General features: G+C 38.9%; 1 protein-coding gene and 1 long non-coding RNA gene across 3 annotated transcripts; one reads left to right on the top strand and one right to left on the bottom strand.

Annotated features, from left to right (window-relative positions):
- Positions 1-550: 550 nt before the first annotated feature.
- Positions 551-14,045, bottom strand: LOC111216581. The gene is made up of 7 exons (XM_022738131.1): positions 13,609-14,045; positions 6,721-6,771; positions 5,946-6,019; positions 3,632-4,453; positions 3,276-3,456; positions 3,037-3,181; positions 551-914 (listed from the first exon to the last, which is right to left on the bottom strand). The coding sequence occupies exons 1-7, from the start codon at positions 13,693-13,695 to the stop codon at positions 592-594; spliced, it is 1,683 nt and encodes a 560-aa protein (XP_022593852.1). The 5' UTR covers positions 13,696-14,045; the 3' UTR covers positions 551-591.
- Positions 14,046-16,167: 2,122 nt separating this feature from the next.
- LOC111216685 lies at positions 16,168-21,560 on the top strand. Of its 2 annotated transcripts, XR_002664927.1 has the most exons (6): positions 16,168-16,236; positions 16,341-16,474; positions 18,650-19,106; positions 21,208-21,256; positions 21,394-21,434; positions 21,518-21,560. It is a non-coding gene; the product is annotated as an uncharacterized LOC111216685 (long non-coding RNA). The 2 variants fall into 2 exon arrangements; XR_002664926.1 differs by lacking the exon at positions 21,208-21,256 and having other exon boundaries at positions 21,518-21,558.

Here is a 21,560-nt window from a genome sequence, read left to right as displayed (position 1 = left end):
TGTGCACTGCTATTTGCAGTTGAACGATTCATCGCGTCTCACCTCCCTCTGTGACGGCTCTCGAGTGCAGCTGTTCAGGAGAGCTGTGACACGTTTGCCCTCGGACATGGTCATGCGACATGCCCCCTGAACCTTGTTTGAAGCATAGTGAGACCTTTGGTTAATAGCATCCACAGACTGTTTACACCTTTAACCCAAGTCAGTGCAGTTTTTCAAAGTGCATACAGGAATAAAATGGTGTCAATATACCACATTACAACAGTCTTTACCCTGGTTCCTTGCTGATGGCTTAATTTTCCTTTACATCTCCTCACCATCTCTCTATGTTCTGGCCTGCCCCATCCTTCCTTACTTTGCACATTCACTTTACTGCAGCCCTTCAGGCTTTCAGTTTTCTGTGATCACTGAGGGACAGGATTGGTTCTTTCACTTTAAATCCGTCCGCTGTGTCTCATAAGATCAGCAATCACAGGAGCTGAGAACAACAACACACTGAAACACTGTTATGAGTCTAAATCTCCGTGATCACACCAGCTTGTGTCGTAAGAGCAAGGTGTGACTCAGAACTTTACTGATTGGATGGAGAATCAGTCAGACAGGGTTTTGTGCCGGTGCCACTGCAGCCTCTACTGACATGTCTGAGTCCATCTGTGCCTCTGGAGCCAGGACAGGGGCCGGGCCGACTGGGACCTCCACAGTTTCATGCCTGCCATTGGTGAGGGTGCTGGGCCGGGCCTGAGAGTTGTGCAGGTCTTTCTCGGGGCAGTTCTGCACAGTGATGATGCGGTTAAACGCCTTGAGGCGGCGCCACAGCTGCAGGTACACTTTACACTGAATGTACATGAAGATGAGGCCGCCTGTGAAGCCTATGGCCACCACGATCAGTTTGGTCCAGAAGGGCCACTCCAGCACACCTGAGGACGCGCGCACACAAACACACAGCGCCACTGTAAGTCAACCTGCAGGATGTGTGATGGGTCATGATGGGTGGTGTGTAGAGCTGTGCTTACCCTGTGGCGTATAGTACTTCAGAAGAGAAACTCTCCATAACTCTTCTGCAATCAAGAGCGAGTGTAATTTCTTTTTATTTCTATAATCGCAGTAGGAACATGTTCTATGCTATTTTTTAAATATTTTATTATATGTACATGAAATATATATATTAATGTTTATTAATATATATGAAGTGTTTTTAAATACTGTATATACAGTGAGTTGCCAGTTTATTAGATACACCAAGCTAAAATTCACCCAGTCTAATACAACAGACCTGCAATACATTTTTTTATTACAGTTTTTATTGAAACTGTTTTAGGGAGGTGTTGATTCAACTTTATGATATCTTCTGAACTGTATGGTGTTCTACTCACAGGTGTTTCAATCATTTTGTCCACCTCATTTATATCATTTTTGAGTTCAACAGCACAACAGAATGCATCCTCCAAAATGACCATGAAGTTGAATCAACACCTCTTTAAAATAGCTTCATCAAAAACTGAAAATCATAACCTTCATGACGTCAGGATTTATTGCAGAGCTGTCATGTATTAAAACTAAAACTTGCCATAGAGTGTATGATTTGCTTCTAACAGTAGGTCCTATAACATGAGAACGATAAGACAGATACACTAGGATCACAGCACAACACACCACACCATCACTGAACACAGCAAAGAACATTCAAAAGTACTGAGGGGTGTATGTACAGTATGTGTACTATGTTCACTTTAACAATGTCGTAAACACTGACAGAGTCAAATAAAACAGACGCTTATATGTGCATCAGACTGTAACTAGCACATCCCTGATTTTATTCATTAACATCCATCATGTGTCCTGTCAACGTGTCACTCTGACTCAAACTCGACATGAACCTTTTCATGACCTTTGTATTAATTTTGTATATAACAAACAGTTTTTTTCCTGGGTTTCATTTTCACCACAGTTATTGCTGTTGAATTGAATTCGCAATTAATTTATTTCAAAGCTCAAAATTAGCTCTTGTTAAATCTGAGACATGTTATGATTTAAGTTTTTGAATGCCTCAATATGTTAAAATTACAAATTTGACTTGGATATACTGTATGTGGAATTCATCAATAATATACCAGCTGTCTATCTGTAGTAACACGTTTAAATTTGCAGAGGGACAGTCAGTGATGACTACAACAGTCTGTTCATGAAAGACTTATACTGTACAATACACTCACGTACTTGAACAGAAAACATGAATACAGTAGTTGACTACACAGGAAATGTATCTTTAAAATCACATCACCAGAGTCAGACAGGTGCAGAGATCACCAAGTGAAAAGGTTAAAGGTGTCCTGTGGAGTTTCTCTATGGGTTGCTGCAGAGTACATAGCTTAAAGCAGGTGAAAACTTTGTGGATTTTTTAAAGCCCTGAGAGTAATGACTGAATGGTCCTGTATTGTTTTTATAAGGCGTGCAAATGTGCAGATGTAATGTGTTATACATTTCTGCAGAGGGCAGTATACTGACATTTGGAAATCTTACTTTATAGTTAGCATTACAACTTTAGCACATGTACATTTTACATTTTTATATCATGTAAGAATTGTATAGCCCACCTACTTATACACTTATGGCATTTTAATACGTATACTACATATATTACATTTTTCTTAAATCTTGAGTTTTATCTTCTTATTTCTTTCTTCTTATATTTTATTCTATACTAGCCTTTTTAGCACAACCTCAAGAGTATGCCACCCATTATTTAATGCAAATTTCTTGCATTTCAGCATGTGACAAATGAAACCCGCGAAACTGGAATCTTAAGATTAAAGATTTGCAAATGTTTATCAAGGTAGAAAATGTTTGTTAGGCCTTAAATACACTCACCATGCCTTTACGTGAGTAATGTTAAATGTTGATCAAGAAAAACTCCACATCATACTTTAAAGTTGCTACAAATTATAATACTGTTACATCAAGGGTAAGAATTATTTAAAGTTTCAAATTTCACTCTGCATGTCTCTGGTATGTGAGAGGGGGAGTGGGGAAAATACTGACCGTTCTTCCCAAGTCTGATTTCTTCAGCGGTTCTCTTGACCAGAACGTAGACTGACCACAACATACACACTATTGCTATCAGGTGAAACAACACTGAACAGAAGATCTTTCTCCTCTCACTCTTCGACATGTGTAGTCTCTCCCACTGGAAGACAGAGGGATGGAGACGGAGAGTGAAAGAGAGGTAAGATAACACTGGATATCAAGAGGGACAGAAGGCTGAAGGAGTGTGCACATACCTTCCGTAAAGGTTTGAGCTTCGTCTCCATAATGAAGTCAAACTTGCAGAGTTCACAGCAGCGAGTATCTGAGGATTTGATCCACTGGTTGAGACAAGCCTGGTGGACGAAACTCAGGCTCCCTGTGCAGCGACAAGGCATTATCAATGGGCACTCGTCATCCCCCTCACAGTGGCAAATCCTACACACACACACGCACACAGAGAAAATATACACAGACTCATTAGGTTAAATAAAAAGTGATGTGCAGCTACTCTACTGTTATTATGGCTTGTCTCTATTGTTTTACCTTCTCTGTCTCTGTAATTGTTTTGGGCAATAAAGTTAGATGATCTGTGTCACACAAACCCACTAACCTGCAGACCTCAAGCTCAGAGTCGTCAGAGCAGTGCCGGGGTGTGCCTCCATTCACACCACAGTGTTTCTGCGGTGTGGGAACTGACATGTCTCCACCCCCTGACCCCTTTTCTTGGTATCTCTTGGTAATGAGCTCCTCAGTGTCCTCTGCCAGTGAAGAGCTGCCTCCTGGGCTGCGTGCCTTGTTGCTCTTCTCCTTATCTCTGGTTTGTGAGCATTCCCTCTGTGAACCATGTCCGTCTCTCTTCATTGAGCCCCGGCTGCCGTGCCGCTTCTTAAGGCCTCCGGTGTCCTCCACCAGAGGCTGGTTCTCCCTCCCATCATCAGAACCCACCGACTGCAGCTCCATATCTGCTTTGTCTTCGCCTCCTTTACCGCTGTTCGCCCCTTCCCTCTCACGGCTGCTCCCGCTGCGGCGGCGTGCTCTTCGGGCTTTCTCTTTGCTCCAGCTGCGGGCTTCACGGCTCACCTCGTCCTCTGAGGAGGAATCAGACTGTGGGGCAGCTGAGCAGCGGAGGCGAGGTGGGAGCTCCCGTCGGCTCTTGAAAGACCGCTCCCTCTTTTCCCCCCTCTCGCTGCGGTCAGAGCTCGGGCTGCGGTCGCTGCGGTCTGTCTGCTCCTGTTTGCCGTTGGTTTCCACGCAGTCGAAGGCGGTGCAGCTGCTCCTTTTGCGGCGGTGACGACGCTTCACCTGCTTCTTATGGGCCTGAGATGACGAGCCCAGAGTTGTGCTGGTGACTGTCATTGCAGAGGTATGTGCGTGCTTGCTGTGTTTGTGTGATTCAGAGGCATCCTCCTCTAAACGGGTCAGCTGGCCAGAGCTGAACACACACACACACACACACACACACACACACACACACAGATGGAGATGTGTAAAAATAAGGTGAAATAATATGGAAAAGACATGGACACGACAACAGCAAATGACCGGAAACCTGATTGTACAGACTTAAAGGGTCCATTCACCCAAATCACAAAAAAGTTACTTACTATCTAGCCATGTACACTGTTGCTCATAAAGTTGGAATAAAATATTTTTTACCTCTTTCCATGAAATGATTGCGACAATGTGATTTATTTCATTTCACCTGGGTAATTGGGACACATAATGTAATCATTGCACCTGGTCAAAAGTGATTACTGATGCATTTAAATAGGGACAAACAGGATTGTGTCTGAAAACAAAATTATTCCAACTTTATGGGCAACAGTGTAGATTGTTTTATTTTATTTCTCAAGATTTTGAAATATTTCTATCTGAAATTTCTGCTCTGACTCCAGTAGAATGGAGGTGAATTGAATTTTGTCTTTGGAACTAACAGGCTTAAAAAAAAATCACACTTTAAATCAGCTATACCATCTCTTCCTGAATTTCCTTCATCCATCTCAGATTTTCCTCAGTGATTCAAATGGTCTTTTTAACAGCTGCCTGGAAAAATTACCAAGCCAATTAGAGTTGGTATTAAAGGTGGTATTAAAAATGTCTCAGAAAATCCCATTCATGTAGCAGAGTCAGAAAAAACACTGTGGATGATAGTGATGCAGCTGTTTGGATTGGTGTTGGTTGACTTACAGAAATAACAACCCCTAAATCAGCATATTTCTTCAGCGTGAAAAACATAAAGTTAATGGCTTGAAGCTACTGCTATCATGGCTTCTGTATTAACTAAAATGATACTAGCAGGATGTATATGTCACTTACTACTGACTGGCTGGGGCGAAATAACAACAGCTGACAAGAACATAATGTCAGATGGAATAATGAAGACAAAACAAAATGAGAGTTCAGTGTGATTATCAGGGTAAGGAACCAGAATAGAAAATGGTGACTTTTGAATGAGTGAACAAGGTAAGGCGATAAATGGAGGTTCAAGCACTTGCATACATCTTGTGTCCATTTTGCTATTACACAGTGTCCTTTCAGCCTTGAAGCCACAGGACTGAGCCTGTCAGCGTGACAACCACACCACAATGAAGATAATAAGCTAAAGGATCTCAATTCTGCAATCAGCCATCCTCCCCTCATTGATTGCACTATAGGAGCACCATTGGATTTCAGCATCCATTTTAATTTTGTTACGCCCTCAGGGTGCAGCAGACCATGCTAATTCATTCTCCCACTCAGTGGAGAAGAAGCTTTAAACTGTGCATGTTAATATCACAGAGAAAAGCGTGGCTGCTCTGGTGCCTGGCTTTAAGAGAGGTGTTTGTTTTTGCAGATAGTCATTGGACAGAGAAGGAATCATAGTTTTCTTTTGGCCTTCCAGTTTCTGCTCAGGTTACTAAAATTCTGGATAACAGCGGTCTTACCTGCATATGTCCTGAGAAGACGGGGTGATCGATGTCCTTGAGGCTGTAGTCAGTCCTGTTGTAGAGTTGCTGGCCTGCAACAACCAACATACACAAATTAGCTCAATGCCAGTCAATTATCACTGAGATATTTACACTTTATTATGTTAACACAACATGAATAGATAAAACAAGCTGACAGATACGTAGCCCTGATCACCTTATAAAGTAGTTGTGGCTAACGTGTTCGCAAACAATTGCCTATGTACATGTCCAGCAACCACAAAGTTGCATTTCTGCTCAATTCACAAATGGAAGTCAATATTCTCTCCCCTTTTAGATCTGGCTCCTTGGAAAAGCATCCGAGTCATTAGCTGAGTGTTTGACTTTTTTCATTAGCTAGTTGCTCACTTTGTCCTGATTTATCTTTAATTTTAGTCGGTTCTTCTGATGTTTAGCCGAGTATTTCTGCTGCCTACTGCAGCTAAAGGCTGGACTGAGACTGGCAACACTGAATTCACCTGTTATGGTTATCTGTAGGTCTGTTACTTCAACTTACCCTTTAATACTACTCAAAGTGATTTCATTCATAGTTGAAAAAAATGTGCAAAAAATATTAAATAATGGAGCTCAACGAGTCTTGAGTCTCATAAGTAACACAACAGTGTATACTTAAAGCAACCTTACATTGATTGGTTTGTAACACTTTAGCATTAGCACATTTTTCCACATCACTTACACTAGGAAGTGTGACCTTGAATTTGGCCCTTTAAGCTGTCTGATATTCAGTGGTTACCTTGGAGATGTTGCTGGATCGACTCCCTGAGCGCCCAGGGGCCTTCCTCCCCTGCAGGGAGAGGCAGAGACAGAAAATCATTAGAGAACTCAGAGAATGTCATCTAACCATAACATTTTAGTGTGATCTGCTGTAGAGCTGCAACAAATAATATAATCTGCAGATGATTTTTTGGCAAATTGATCATTAGCTTAGTTCATAAAATGACACAAAAAAGGAGCCAAAGGTGACATCTTTCAATGTCTTGTTTTGTAAGATATTTAATTTGAAATAATATAAGACAAGGAAAAACAGTGAATCTTCACATTTGAAAAGCTAGAACCAGGGAATATCTGCCATGTTGCATAATTAATTCATCAATTATCAACATTTTTGGCAAGTACTTTTCTGTCAATCAGCTAATCATTAAGTGACTGATTGTTTCAGTTCCAATCAGCTGTCACTTATAGTTTGTTGAAGATTTCCAAGTCAGAAATTGTACTACTGTTAACTTTACAAACTAAATTTTCAATTGTAAGATCTCTTACTAAGAACTTAATAAATCACATAAGAGAAATCCGGGTATATTTCATAAGTTTTGTGTTTTTAAAGTAAATAAATATATAATTGGACAAGCTGATTCTTAAACTCAGCAAAAACAAAGAGCTCATTATTAAACTAAGCAGCTTTCAACATCACCAGTGTGTTCTACAGTATTCAGTGTTGGCTGGTTAAAATCCAGCGTTAGGAGTCATGCGTGGCCACGTGTCCTTGTTATTTCATTGCGACCTGAGCTAAAGCCAGCCAATCCTATTACCTAGTTGTCCTGCTAAGTGCACAAGATGCTGCTCTGTAATGTGTCTCTATTTAAAGTCAACTTAAAGCACTTTTTCTGGAACTTCCTAGAGTGCTGATTGTGTGAACTCAGACGGTAGACCTTGAACTCAACCCTCAGACATCTGCACCCTTATTCACTGCCTACAGCATCCTATACAAGTTTCTGTTACCGAAAATGTAGGCGTTACCAAGTACAAACACCTTTCATCTGTGATGAAAACAGTTATCTTTCCTGGTATCTGAATCATGTTTCCAAGTTATTTTACGGGCACCAACACACTCTTAAGATTCTTAAAAATGAGCAATCACGATATCTGTTAGTTTATATGTAAATAGCAATTTTAATCTCAACAAAGTACACTTTCTGAAACAACAATTACTTGGGTTAATTCAGCAAAGTAAATATCTGGCAAATCCAAGTACTTCATCACACTGATGTAAAAGTCATATAAAAAAATCGAATTTTACTATGAAGCAGTCCTGATCATTTATTTGATCACTTTGCCCACAATGGCCCAATACATCCTGAGACATTAAAGAGATGGTACTGTGGTATAAACAAAATCTCTGAAAGTAGACAAATGTATATTATTTGACAGTCCATACATTATCATATCACCCAAACCTAGTTCAGCTATGTGGATGTGTACACATGAGTAAATTACCTCGTTTTAAAAGGTGAAATAAATGTAAGAAACCTGAGCATAACACTAGCTACTGCAGGGGTTTGGTTCATTTAGTGTACAAGAAATAAGCAGCATTTCTAGTCATCATATTTGGCTGTAAAACATCAGAAAACTCTTGGCAATTGTCTGAACAGAGAATACTCACTTAACACTTTTTTGTACGCTGCTGAAGCTATAATGAGAAACTACCAGATTAACACTAACTGGAGCAATCACAAAAATGACTCTTAGTCGAAACACTTTTATCTGTATTGTCAAATTATGTATTGTCAAATTCATTTGTTATCACCAGCCACACAGTTTATATTGCTGGCAGCCAGGTGTTTTATTTTTAAATACATCTTGTCCCAAACAATGTACATATTCCTCCAGCCTCTGCTGCCTTAACTGTGGATATGTACTAAGTTTGAAAATTATTCCTCAGTGCAAACACACACATACACCGTGGTCCAACACTGAACATGCCAGAGACAAGCAGGCTAACCTTCCAACTGTAGTGATTGAGCAGTGGAAAATGAACAGAAGCATAAAGTGAAAGTAAAAGATATGTTCATTTTTTTTTAAAGGCCAAAACATATGGACATCGTAGTTGTTCAGCAAACATTGCTCAAACAAGAGTACGGACTATTTTCAGCTGTGAATTCATGTGTATTTACAGCAGCAGGAAGATGTACGTGGGACTGATTCGAAATAAAATACAGTGCCCACGTTCCTCATAGTGAAGAAACATGTCACAGAGTGCAACAGTGTGGCTCACTGATGTTATTTTTTAATAGTTTCTGGACAGGTTTATGACCCAGAGAATAATTTATATCATCTTCTGGTTCCACAGACAGTAAGTGTTAGTTGCTATCAGTTAATTGTTAGTTTTGTATGCTATTTGTTGAGTATAATATTTGTTAAATATTGTTGTTACTCCACAGCTCTGATGGCCTAAATGGAAAAACACAAGCTCAGCCATTTGGAAAGTCTAAAATGTTAAAAAAACAAACACTTACACTTTTTTAAAAAATCTAAAATTAAAATGAACACAACTGACTTTAGTACACGCCTGCTTACATGTGATGAATATGTTAAATGTCTGCCATTCCTGTTTGTAAAATGTCAGTATTTGGTATATATTGTACTGTATAATACCCATAGGTATAACAGTATGAAAGTGGACACTTTGATAGGATGAATGTTTTGAGTTATTACGTATCTTACAGATTTTAAAGTTGATGTTCGGAATCTCTCCTGTGGGTGGCAACTTTATATTTTTTTATAGATGACATTTAAGAAGCAAAACAGAGCTTGCACATATCAGCCCACACACAGACAGTTGTGGGTACACACTGTGCAGATCGGTGAAATAAATAAGAAAGACACTGACAAGTAGGAGACTGCATCGTCTAAGCTGATCAAGGGATTTGCTGATAGCCAGGTTTAAATCAGTAGTCCTGTGTGGAGTCAAAGCAAACACTCTGCAACCTCTTCTGGGTGTTAGAGGGGATGGACACATGTACCTGTGACCTCAGGTGCATGTGTATAAGGTTTTGGAAGTCTTACCTCACAGGACAAATCAGTAATTGACTAACTGATTAAAATATTAGATAACAATACAGTTCATTAATATATTTACGTCAGCAGATAAATCGCTCATCAAAAGTAACACGCCACACTTCCATAACATGATTAGAAAATCATGATTAAATAAATGCCTTTACATTATAAAGCATGTGTGCTCTCCAGGTGTGCAAGAATACTCATACTCATTTCTGAGTAGATGCAGATGTTTGTATCTCTGTTTTTCATTTCCATTTCCATCATGTCAGATTTTCATTAACTGTTGTCAATAAAGCTTTGCTATACGTCTCCATGGAGAAGCACGTGGCTTGCAACATTCACATGCAAACTAGAAAGTTTGTTGGCAATTGAAATAGGCTATCCCCTCTTAAATTTACACAACAGGTTAATAACAGAATTCTGTCATGTTCAGATCAAACATAGGTCCAGAAACCAGAGCAGAGGTTGCCAAACACTATTGCAAAATCAACATTAAAAAAAAAACAATGAACAAATATGTTGATCATTAAGAGGATAAAAAGATTGTGGTAGCTTCTTTCATAAAAAAACAGAAACAATATTATATTAAGCCTGTAACTGTCAAGTCTGAGCAAAACCCGTGACAGCTACATACGATATATGTATATAGAGTAGCATGCAGTACATTCTTTATATCAACCTCTCAGTAATCAGTAAAGAGACAGGTCTAATGGGTGTTTAGCATGTCTTAACACAAAGACAGAAAAAAAGTAAAAGTTAGCCAACACAGGTTGTTAGTGGAGGCTCCGACGGAATCTGTGCCAGATGTAAAAGAGGAGACACACTTTTCTGAGGCAAGCGCAGAAGCCAAAAGGGAAAGAGACACAAATCGCACTTGTTCAGGCATTAAATTAAATGAACATATAAGAAATTGAGACACTGTCCAGTTTCTTCTGGATAGGAAATAATACATTCTGCTAATACCTGTTCAGATAAATTAACCCATAAGAGAAGTTGCAGTCACGAAATAAGTCAGTTAGTTTGTTTTTTTATAGGCCTTTTCTCACAGACACTATTTTGATCATTGTGTAAAATATCAAGAGTAAAATATTTTGAGCTAGCCGTAGGCTAGAGTAATAACAGACATGCCTTAAACCATAGCTGACAAGAAAACATCATATCAATTTCAAATATCTCTCACTGTCATAGACAGTAACAACATAGGTAAACAGACAAACAAGAAAAGAACATGAAATCAGTGCAGAATTAGGAGGACAAGGTTAATACACAGCAGACTAACACAACGTACTGCAGATGCAAGTACTATAATTAGCTCTGAATAGCTTCAGTGAGAAATTCAACATGCTTCTCTGACTATGTACACTGGTCTATAGCATATGAACAGTAGCTGCGTCTGCATTGCACCGTTTTGGTTTCTCAATTCTACAACTTACACATATAGCATCCTTATTGGTACAGTGGCTTCTTCTCAGTCCCACTGTAGGTTTTCATTTATCTTAATCTATATAATCAGTCTTAACAACAAGCAAAGAAGCTGTGATTTAACATCCATAGGATCCTGAATTAACAGCCTGACAGGTCTTAGATGCAACAAATCACTTCCAGCTAAAAGACATTCGTGAAGAATTACACATGTGAAGCTGCCATCACAGGAAAACAAACAGTTCTGTTTTACCAAGCCCATGTTTGTGCCTAAACTCACAGTCCAGTAGTATTAAAGTGCTGTATCAGAGCTAACATCTGACTGTCACTTACCTGAGCCTGTGTTCCTCTGCTGACACTCTGACTCTGATGCACAGCAGAGACTTTGGTGAGTCTGTGTGGACATGTGCATGTTTCTGCAGAGGGGATTAAGAGATGTAGCGTGGACCAAGGGCTATATTTTGGTTCTGTACTCTGGCTTGGGATCAAAAACACCTATAGCAACATTTAGACAACTACCCATGTAGCTGCAGATGTACAGTTTAAATCTGGTCTTCTTTACAGAATCTCTGCTTTGAATAACCTTAAAATCTTAAATATTTCTTTATATTATCTATTATTGTGATAAGCTACAATCACTATCTCAAAAAAACTCAGCTAATCATCTTCATCAGGGTTGAGTTGTTGTGAGGTGTGAACAGAGGCAGGAAACAAGGGCCGTGAGAAAGGGGTATGACATGCAACAAGTGTCTTCCAGCTAAGAACTGAACTGTGGACATGACAGCTATTTGGTATGTATCTAAACTATTAGGTTACCAGACACGCCTGCTAATTGGTGTTTATATCTTATGAATATGAATGGAAACCATTGGAAAAATATCTAAAAATTCTAAAACATAATGTAACATATAAGTGATGTGCAGTAAATGGGCTAAAACATGCAAAACCACTGGTATGATCCTTAAAAGTTCTTGTGAAATGAAACTTGTATTTTGCGTTTTCAAAATGTGTTACTGGGTGAATTATTCTGTTATCTGTTGTTACAGGTTATCATCAGTAGATTTGACTATGTAGACTGTGGTGTATCTAAACAGTCCGGCTACACAAGAAGTTATCGTGTTATGTGTGCAGTCTGTGGTAATCCTCATGCCCTAATGATCTATTAATCTAAAATGTGCAACCACAATGCTGGGGTCATTACGTTTTTACATTTTCTCTTTGTTTTCACTTTCATTTGTCAAACAGAGAAAAAAATGTCAAAAATAGTGATAATAAAATAAAAATAAATCATGTCCTGTAGAGAGGTGTCAGATAATAAGGAGAGAGAGAGGAGAGATGACATGTTACAAAGGTCCCCGGCCAGACTCAAACTCAGACCAGGGAAGTTGACATCATCGTGGTTTAAAACCTCTGAACAGCCATGAATCCCAACACAATGTTGTTATGCCTTTTGTAGCGTGTGACAGATGCCTTAGTCTGTTTATGTTGTTTTGTATTTATTGTTGATTTAGTTTAAGTTTAACGCAGACTTCTTGCTGGGTCTCTCTTGAAAAATAAATTATTTGTGCGGTTTGGTTAATTTCAACAAGATTAATTTCTAGGGTTAAATGAAAAATTGTATTTCAAAACACTATTAATAAATTAAGGAAGTGAAATCATTTTACAATGCTATATTTACAAAAAAAAAAAACAAAACATTAAAAGTCCTACTCCATTTTAAAATTAATGAGTGCAGTGACAACAAATAAGGAATGCGATCATTTCGGTGTTTGTCTGGATTTGAGAGAACAAATATAACAAATATAACAATACAACAAACTAACTTGGCAAACACCATTTGACCACTTGCATGACTTTGTAAATGACATAGTTATAGAACCCAGCTCTTTCACATGGACACAATGACCTCATTTCTCTTCCTGCTATTAGTCACACACATACATCAAATCCTTCCTGGTGTCAGAGAAAAAGACTTTAGAGCCTTATGCATGTGACATAACATCAGGTGATGCGATGTGACGTTATTTCATGTTCTGGGTTGTTCTAGGATGTGATTTTCTTAGGATGTGATGTGATGCCAGGCTCTGTAGAAAATGCAGTAGAAAGCTCCAAACCCCAAGTGAGCAAAGGCTGCTGAGTACATCCATACTGTATATGTGAGTGACTGAGGGAGATGTATACACACATACAAACACACGCACACACAGCACATGCACAAACGCACTGCAACCTCCTCTACAGTCATCAAGTCATCAACATTCAGGACCAATCAAAGGACCAATCAAATGACTTCTACCCTCTGACCACATATACAACTTATCCTGAAATCTTAAGTCTCTGTTGTCTGACCAACTTTACATTAGTTTTAAGGCTTAATCAGAAAAAAAGAAGAAGAAAAAAAAGAAAAAAAGAAACTCACCTCATTTTTGTCTTTGGAGCGCGGAGCACTCTTGCCGTTACTGGCTGTCTCCCTGGCTGGCACCACAGTTATCTGTTGTACTGGCATGCTGCTGTTTCCAGGCAACACTCCGGCGTTACTCCCACAGCATTCCCACCTCGCCGCGCCTTCCTGTCCTCCGATCCTCGTCCCTTCGTGTGATTCGCTGTCCCATCAACGGGCTGTTTTCAGGGAAAGGAGACAGCGCTCCAGGGTCGCTCTCCTTTATCAGCCCGATCCGGATCATCAAGAAGAGCAGAGATGGAACAGGATCAGGTCACCGTGGCAACAGGAAGACAGCTCTGGAGATGGTGGGGTGTGAGGTCGTCATGACGACTGGGAAGCTACTCAACAGTGCGAACCACCTCCTCCCCCTCCTCCTCTGCCCTCCTGCTGAGAGAGAGAGAGAGAGACAGGGAGAAGAAGAGTTGAGATGGAGCTGAGCAGTAAACAAGGAGGCAGGGAAAGCGTGTGTGTGTACGTATGTGTGCGTATGTGTGCGTGTGTGTGTGTGTGTGTGTGTCTTCGGGGGGCGGAGCCAGGATTTTGTCGTGCTTGCTGGGTAACATGCATACGGTCCACGAGGATTAGGGCTTAGACTAACCTCAATCTCCTCCACTGACCAGTGGTGCTGCTAATAAGCTTACACAACTTGTGCACATGGACAGCACTCACACACTCACACTCACACTCACACTCACACTCTCACACACACCACAACCACACACACACACACACACACACACACACACACACACACACACACACACACACACACACACACACACACACACACACACACACACACACAGCCCAATTGTTCAGAGACTCCCTGGTGAGAAACAATGTGTTGATAGATGTTAAGCCACCTCATGTCTTCTGTCATGTTGAAGGCATAAAGGCACATTACTCGTCTGACTAGCCACAAAGTGAAACACCCACAGAAGTCATATACAACCATATCAGCATCTTCACAGAATAGGTGTGTATGTGTGGGTGGTAAAGGTGTAATCCTATTTCAAATTGTATCAGGTCATGAGGATTATGATTGATATAACTGGAAAATGGGTGACTTAAAGGGATCAGTAAAGTGCAGTGGCTGACTGAGGTAAGAAGGCAGACACAGATGAAGAGCAAGAGAAGGCGTGCACCGGGTAGAGACTGTCCACTCTAACAGTACCACCCAAAATAATTAAATGATTTTCTTTCACTTTTATTATTAGTATTACTAAATTTCCAGATGGGACCCCATACTCTGCATATTTGTGATTCCTTGGTTGGCTTTATAAATATATTTTAACCGAGGCTTGGCAATTTCACCACTGTTTTAACTTTTTTTGAACAGCAGTGGCACAGAATGCATTGTTCTTATAGAGTGACTAGCAGAGAGGTGACAGGAAATGGTCAGTCTTCTTCTTAGGACTGTGTGGATGTGGACATCTCGCTCACACTCCCGTTCGCTTTACTACACCTTAGTGGACTGAACAAATTACACCTTTATGGTACTTATTACTACTTAGCCATGTGAACTCATGTAATTCCCATCATAGCTCTGGCCATTGCTACTGGAACAAATAAAACTATCTGTGAGGGTTTGCAGGGCTTTTCAAGTTAGTATGATTCCAGATCTCTGAATCCCTGTCCATATCAGAGATTCACAGCCTGTAACTACCCCAAGATTTAGACAGATCTTATCTGTTTGTAGGCCTAAGGATTTCCATCTTATCTTTTTAAGCTGAAAAGCCAATTTTAGAACTTTGCACTGTACTGTGTTTAAAACTCTATTTAAGCTGAGGGTCAGGGTGGTTTCAACCACCTGAACTTTATTTGAAACTGACCTTCTGTCTCCGCTCTGCCTGATTGTTGATCACTTCCTCAGGATAACTGAACCCCATCTAATACTCAAATATCTTCAACAAGCCTTTATTCCCGGTTGCCGGTGATAGAGAACATTCAACAGCTTGTTGGCGGCAGCAGCAGCAGCAGCAGCAGCCCTGTTCTCACTAAGAACAGAGAAGTGGTCAAATAAGTGCCCCAGATACAGTACATCTCCACCCCCACACACATAACCACAGGTACATATTGTTGCAATGGCATTTAATTGCATTGCAAATGGAGAAGTCAGAAGATACTTGCTGTGGTCTCTGGTTTAAATAGGGTGCTATTAACACTTGTGGTATGCAAATTTTAAAAATGCATTCAGAAAATATGTGTGTGATGTGTGTGTCTGCATGCAGAAAAGAAGAATAGTTTCAGAGGGCCAATTGATTTGTTCCACTTCAAGCAACCACATCACAAAGTTTCTTGCAACAAACAGAGAAAACCACCTGAACTTAATTTTTGAAAGAATTTCAGCTTCCGGACCAAATGTGAATGCTAGTGTAGCGTGTTAGTGGCATTTATAAGTCAGCTCTTCACACTTCTTGCTAGTGTGTTACACAGAAAGAGAGAGACAGAGAGAGAGACAGAGAGAGAGACAGAGAGAGAGAGAGAGAGAGAGAGAGAGAGAGAGAGAGAGAGAGAGAGAGACACAGACATGGGGTGCGTGTGATGTGCCATCAAGCAGTTGTATGATGGTCAACATTTCAGTGCTCCTGTAACACAACCAGGGTAAGTGTTTAATCCTAATTCTTATTTGGTGTAGGATGGGAGGGCATGTCACCTTTGTTGGAAAGCAGGTGATTTTACAGATGGAACATTTACTGTCAACACAGCTGTGGCAGAGGGCATATGTAGATGGCTTCTCCATTCACTGAGCTGGAGGTGCTGACAATCATGTTCTCTCTCCTGGTTTTCGCCCTATTCACACTTACTGGGATTCTCAATGAGGAATGTGCACACTCGAATGGTATGACTGCAAACAGACACACACAACACAAATGCCTGACTTTGTCCTTTCAGTCACTTTACTGACCCTTGTTATTTGCCACATAAAGAAAACTATTATAATCATAGGTAGTGTTTAACTTTTACATGGTGTACTTCGCATTTATAATATCAATTGGTTTTGTATGACATGATTATTGTCACTTTCATACAAGTTTCTAATTGGGTGGAAGAAAAACAGAAATACCTACTGTACATGTTAAGTACACCTGTTAAAAATAATGCAGTCTCATACAACAGTCCTGCAATAGAAGGTTATAATGTTCCTTTTTTGTTGAAAATATTGTAAAGATATTTTGATTTATCTTTACGGTCATAGAGGCTGTGGTTTCTAAGTCTACCTTTGTTATTATAAATGAGGTGGAGAAAACTTTAGAGGCAGCTCTCCCTTTAACGCATTATAATTCTACAGCCTCCAGAGCACTTGCATTAAACTACAGTAGTTTTAGCAAGGAGTACCGACAACAGAGTGTGGAGTATATACTGAAAATATTGTTGTGCTAACACATCCTATGATGTCTATTACTGTAGTTACAGTACAACAAACTACGGCCTCAAAAATTTTATAATAATGATACTTTCTCAGAAATGTTTTATTTATCAGCCCTCTGTAACGTTAAATTTGTTGTAATTTATTATTCACAGTTTATCTAGATGTCTCCTTAATAATTGAATTCCTTTCTGTCTCACATTAATATTTGTTTCTTTTATTTCTTAATGTCAACCTGTTTTTTGTCAAAGCTGGAAAGCAGTTTGTGCTTTTGGCTTAAAAACATAAAATTATATTATTAAGTGTTTCTGATATTTTATCCAACCTGTTTAGACAAATCCTTAGTGTATAGTAAATACAAAATAATCAGTTTCTGCTCATTCTGCTAAATAATTGGAACATCCAACAGAATACAGTAATGCAGCTAATAGTACTGTCAACCTGGCTGATCATTGAACCTGATATTTATAATTTTTTCAATTATTGGAATCGTTACTTTGTCTGATCTGACAGCCGATTAAATTAATACATTTAAAATGTGGTTCTCAAACTGGAAACGGGCCCCCTGAGGGGTGTGAAGTTTACTTTCCCTTGAGTCTGAGATAGGCCTGGGTGATAAAATGAAAGTGATATACGCCTGCAATAGACACTTCACCAATAGCAATAAGACTAGAATAGTGGGTGTATGTCTCTACTAGTCAAGTTGCAGGAAATATGGTCACAATCTCCAACATTATGACATTTGGATATAAAATGTCATCACATTTTATTGTATTACACATTTCTGTTAAATAGTGTCATAATTAGCCTATGAATTTAGTTATGGCCAAAATTGTGTTTTGTGTGTTGTGTTCAAGTGAGTGTCTGCGCCAGATGTGATTAAATTCCCTCTGGATGTGTCTGATGTATTGCATTCACAAGAACTAGAGGTCACTGTGACCGTGACCTTTGACCACCAAAATCTAATCAGTTCATCTTTGAGACCAATTGGACTCAAAGTTGAAGGGATTCTCTTGAGGAGGCCAAAAATATGTTTTGTGAGGTCACTGAGACCTTCACCTTTGACCACAAAAATCTAATCAGTGATTAGAGCTCTTAAAAGACTGGATGTAGTACTGGCAAAGGTACTGAGAATATGTTGTGGGGCCCTCTGTACAACCCTAATTCCAGTGTTACTTGTAGAGATGGGATAATAAACACCGGGAATTCATAACAATTGGATAAATACTGTATATTCTTCAATACATTATATATAATATTCTCTGTATATTCAATAAAAAACATTTTGAAAAAAAAAGGAAAAAACCATATTGTTCTACCCCTGGTTGAGATTACTTTAAAAAAAAAATTTTTTTTATTCATTAATTTTAAACATATTCAAAATATTAACTTTAAATACATATCTTTAAATATATATATCATATTATTTCATATATGATTTATTTTGTCCATCATAGATTTTTCTTTTGACATCATAAACATTTTTATAGTTTTTCTATTGCTACAAACAATTCTCTCTCATAGATTATTACTAAAAGTTGCCATAAACAAAGTGCAAGTTTTCTTCTTCTTTCACTGTGATAAAATCTTCTGGATGGAGGTGAAAACCAAAGAAAGTGACTATTTTTAATGTTTCCTCTTCTACAGAGACTAACACACAACCACAAAGTGAGAAGCATATCGTCTGACTCCAGATGAGGTCCGTGACAAAGAATGACTTCTGCCATTCAAAGTATGACGTGTCAGTAAAAGCTTTGAGGACTCTGTGTGTGTGTATGAGTGTTAGCAGTTGCCAGAACAAAGTCTAAATGGTAGCCTCTGGGTGTGTGTGTTTACTTTGTTATAGGATCCAGTGTTATTTGCTTCCGGGAAGAGGCCAGAGTCAGGAGGCAAGGAGTGGCCTAGATATGGGACACTGTAAAAAAAAAAAAAAAAAAATCAATAAATAAACGCCTACTTTGTCAAACTGTAACAAGACAGTATCTCGTGCCTGCTTTCTTTCTTCTTTGAGAATCTGTTTGTATGTGGAGATACACACAAATCCTTTTATTCTGATCTTCACATTTGGAAATAGGGATCTTCAGATGCTGGGATTCTTCTTCTGGTAAGTTCCAAAACCTTGTAAATACCACTTCACTTTTCTTGTTGTATCTGGCTGTTTGATTGGCTCAAGAAAGTTGTATCAAACAAAGGTCATCTCAGATTTAAAACTAAAGCTTCAAATTATAGGTCAGAAGTTTTGCTGACAGGATTAGAGCAAGCTCTAAAATAATTCTGCAGAAACTAGAAGTCTGAATTATTCTTGTCAGGGATCAAAGGGTGGAGCTTGTGTGAATGAGCAGATCGGCAGCAGCAGAAAAAAGATGTGAATCACAGGCCATCTGTGTTTGGCTATTATGATTCATTCAGCCTGTCAGCGATAATATAAAACTGCATGGTGCAACATAAATGATACCTGTTGATGTATTATTTCAAACAGACGTGAAAACCAGCAGATGGATCATACATTTATTTAGACTCTTTATAATTTCAGTGAAGCACCTGACCTTCTTTGAATCTTAGTTCAGCATATTTTTATACATGTTTTCATAGGATGTGCTCAAATGAAATGTTTGTTGAGATTTGTTCATTTTATGGTTCAAATTTATAATTTTGGTTAAAGTTGCTGCACCTGAGGCATTTTGGCTCAAGTAAGTTTTAGTTCAGAGGGGGTTTGATCATAAAACTCTGATGAAAATGAAAAATTCATTCACTGAAGTTCCCTGAAAGCTGAGATCACTGAAAGCTTCCAAAACTTCTGTGGGTTTGCTTTCTTCTTTGATATCAGCTCTGACTGTTTTATTCACACAAGCCTCCAATTTCACCCAGTCATTCTCCGATACTATAGTGCATTTCTTTACTTTGTAATACTTAAACACAGCATCTGATACTGCTAAGCCCACTTAATAGACAGAAGTGGATAGATTATCAGGCTCAAATTAATCAAAAATAGAAGATTCTGCAACAAAACTGTCTCTAAAAGTTAGGGAAAAAATATTCTGCTTTAGCAAATTTGTGAAAATTGATACATTTCTATATTTAATACAGACAGATACAATGCAGTACCATAAAGAGCACCGTAGGTAGACTCAGGGATATGAGTCATTATAAACCAACAACAGTTAACAGTTACAAAAAAAATGGTTATAAGGCCCCCTAGTGGAGACGACAGGCTGCTGCATCTCAAGCAGTATGGCTATGACAATAGTGTTCATCAAATCAGAGGCTTTTGTGCCAACAGATCAAATAGCGAACGGATGAAGTGTCCATTCAGTGTGATTATCAGGCTACAGTTGTAGTAGTTTTCTTGTTTGCATAAGCATAACTGCATATGCAAGCTGCAGACAGAGAGGATCCTTTGTTCCCACTGCCATCAGGCTATACAACACCTCAGCCAAAGGAAGTGGACTAATCTAATTATTACTGTTTATTATTAACTGTTTCTTTTTTTTAATTCTATCATTATTATTATTATTATTATTATTATTATTATTATTATCTATGAAACTGGTTTGGTCGCATGTGTGTAAAGTTCAGTTTTCTGTGAATCAACCATCTGACTGGAAAGTCCAAATATTCCTCAGAGAAAAATCTATGGGTGTAGTGCAGCTCATTCTCTGAGCAATTTTAAAATGATTAACTTTTTGTTTAGCTTGGTATTCTATAGCTCTCTTGCTGTATTTGAATAGCATACCTGGATTATAATGCAAATACCTCAGTAGAAGGTTGTGATCAATAAAAACTGAAGTCAAGTACATATGAACATTAAGAAATTTCAGTTTATGCACTTTGGAACCTCATACTCACCCCGCTGCAATATGCATTTTAAATGACAACAAGATACCTGTCTGTGATCATTGTTCAGCAAAGATGGATTTTTTCTACTTTTTTTACTGAAAAAATATGGCGGCAAATAATAAAATACAATGTGTAGATTGGCAAAGTAACGGGGTGGATAGTACAGATAATCATTAATAATCTATTTCTGTTTATTCAAGCATGGATGAACTCATGCTAACTGTATTTACATTATGCACATATGTAAATTATCATTTCACACACTGTGTTGGGTATGAGTATGAACTGCCCCTTTTAAACAAAAAATGTAAAATATTTTGTATGGACCTCCGTCATGCCTTTAAGTTGTCCTCCTGTATCCCTTATAGGTCTATGTTTTGTTTTTGCAAGAATAACAACACAGCAAGATCACAAAAGGTGACTTCTGAATTTGTCAGTTTCTGTGTCACGTAATGACATGCTTTGTGTTGTACTGTTGTGTAGATGGCACTCCCATTTACTGGCTTTGAACTGACCTTCATCATTGTTGCCTTCATCATCTTCTCCCTCTTCAGCTTGGCTTCAGTCTGCATCCAGCCCGAAGGAGCCCAGCCAGGTACCAAACATCTTCTGTTATCAGATACACAGACAAATGTAAGCTTTTCTAACGCTGCAAACTGTATGCCTCTTCACTTTCAGAAAACGGTGTCTATCAAGCAGAGAGGTCAAGAACATTTAACAG

Source organism: Seriola dumerili, unplaced genomic scaffold (genome assembly GCF_002260705.1).
Source record: "Seriola dumerili isolate Sdu_G_001 unplaced genomic scaffold, Sdu_1.0 BDQW01000035.1, whole genome shotgun sequence".
NCBI classification, from domain to species: domain Eukaryota; kingdom Metazoa; phylum Chordata; class Actinopteri; order Carangiformes; family Carangidae; genus Seriola; species Seriola dumerili.
The sequence above is the reverse complement of the archived record's forward strand: the minus strand, read 5'-3'. Positions and strand labels throughout refer to the sequence as shown.

Excerpts from the sequence above, each read along its gene's own strand:
- LOC111216581 (XM_022738131.1), bottom strand. The coding sequence starts at position 13,695 with ATGCCAGTACAACAGATAACTGTGGTGCCAGCCAGGGAGACAGCCAGT. Across the intron at positions 6,020-6,720 it reads GATCCAGCAACATCTCCAAG|GCCAGCAACTCTACAACAGG; the intron begins GTAACCACTGAA and ends TGGTTGTTGCAG. Across the intron at positions 4,454-5,945 it reads TCTTCTCAGGACATATGCAG|CTCTGGCCAGCTGACCCGTT; the intron begins GTAAGACCGCTG and ends GTGTGTGTTCAG.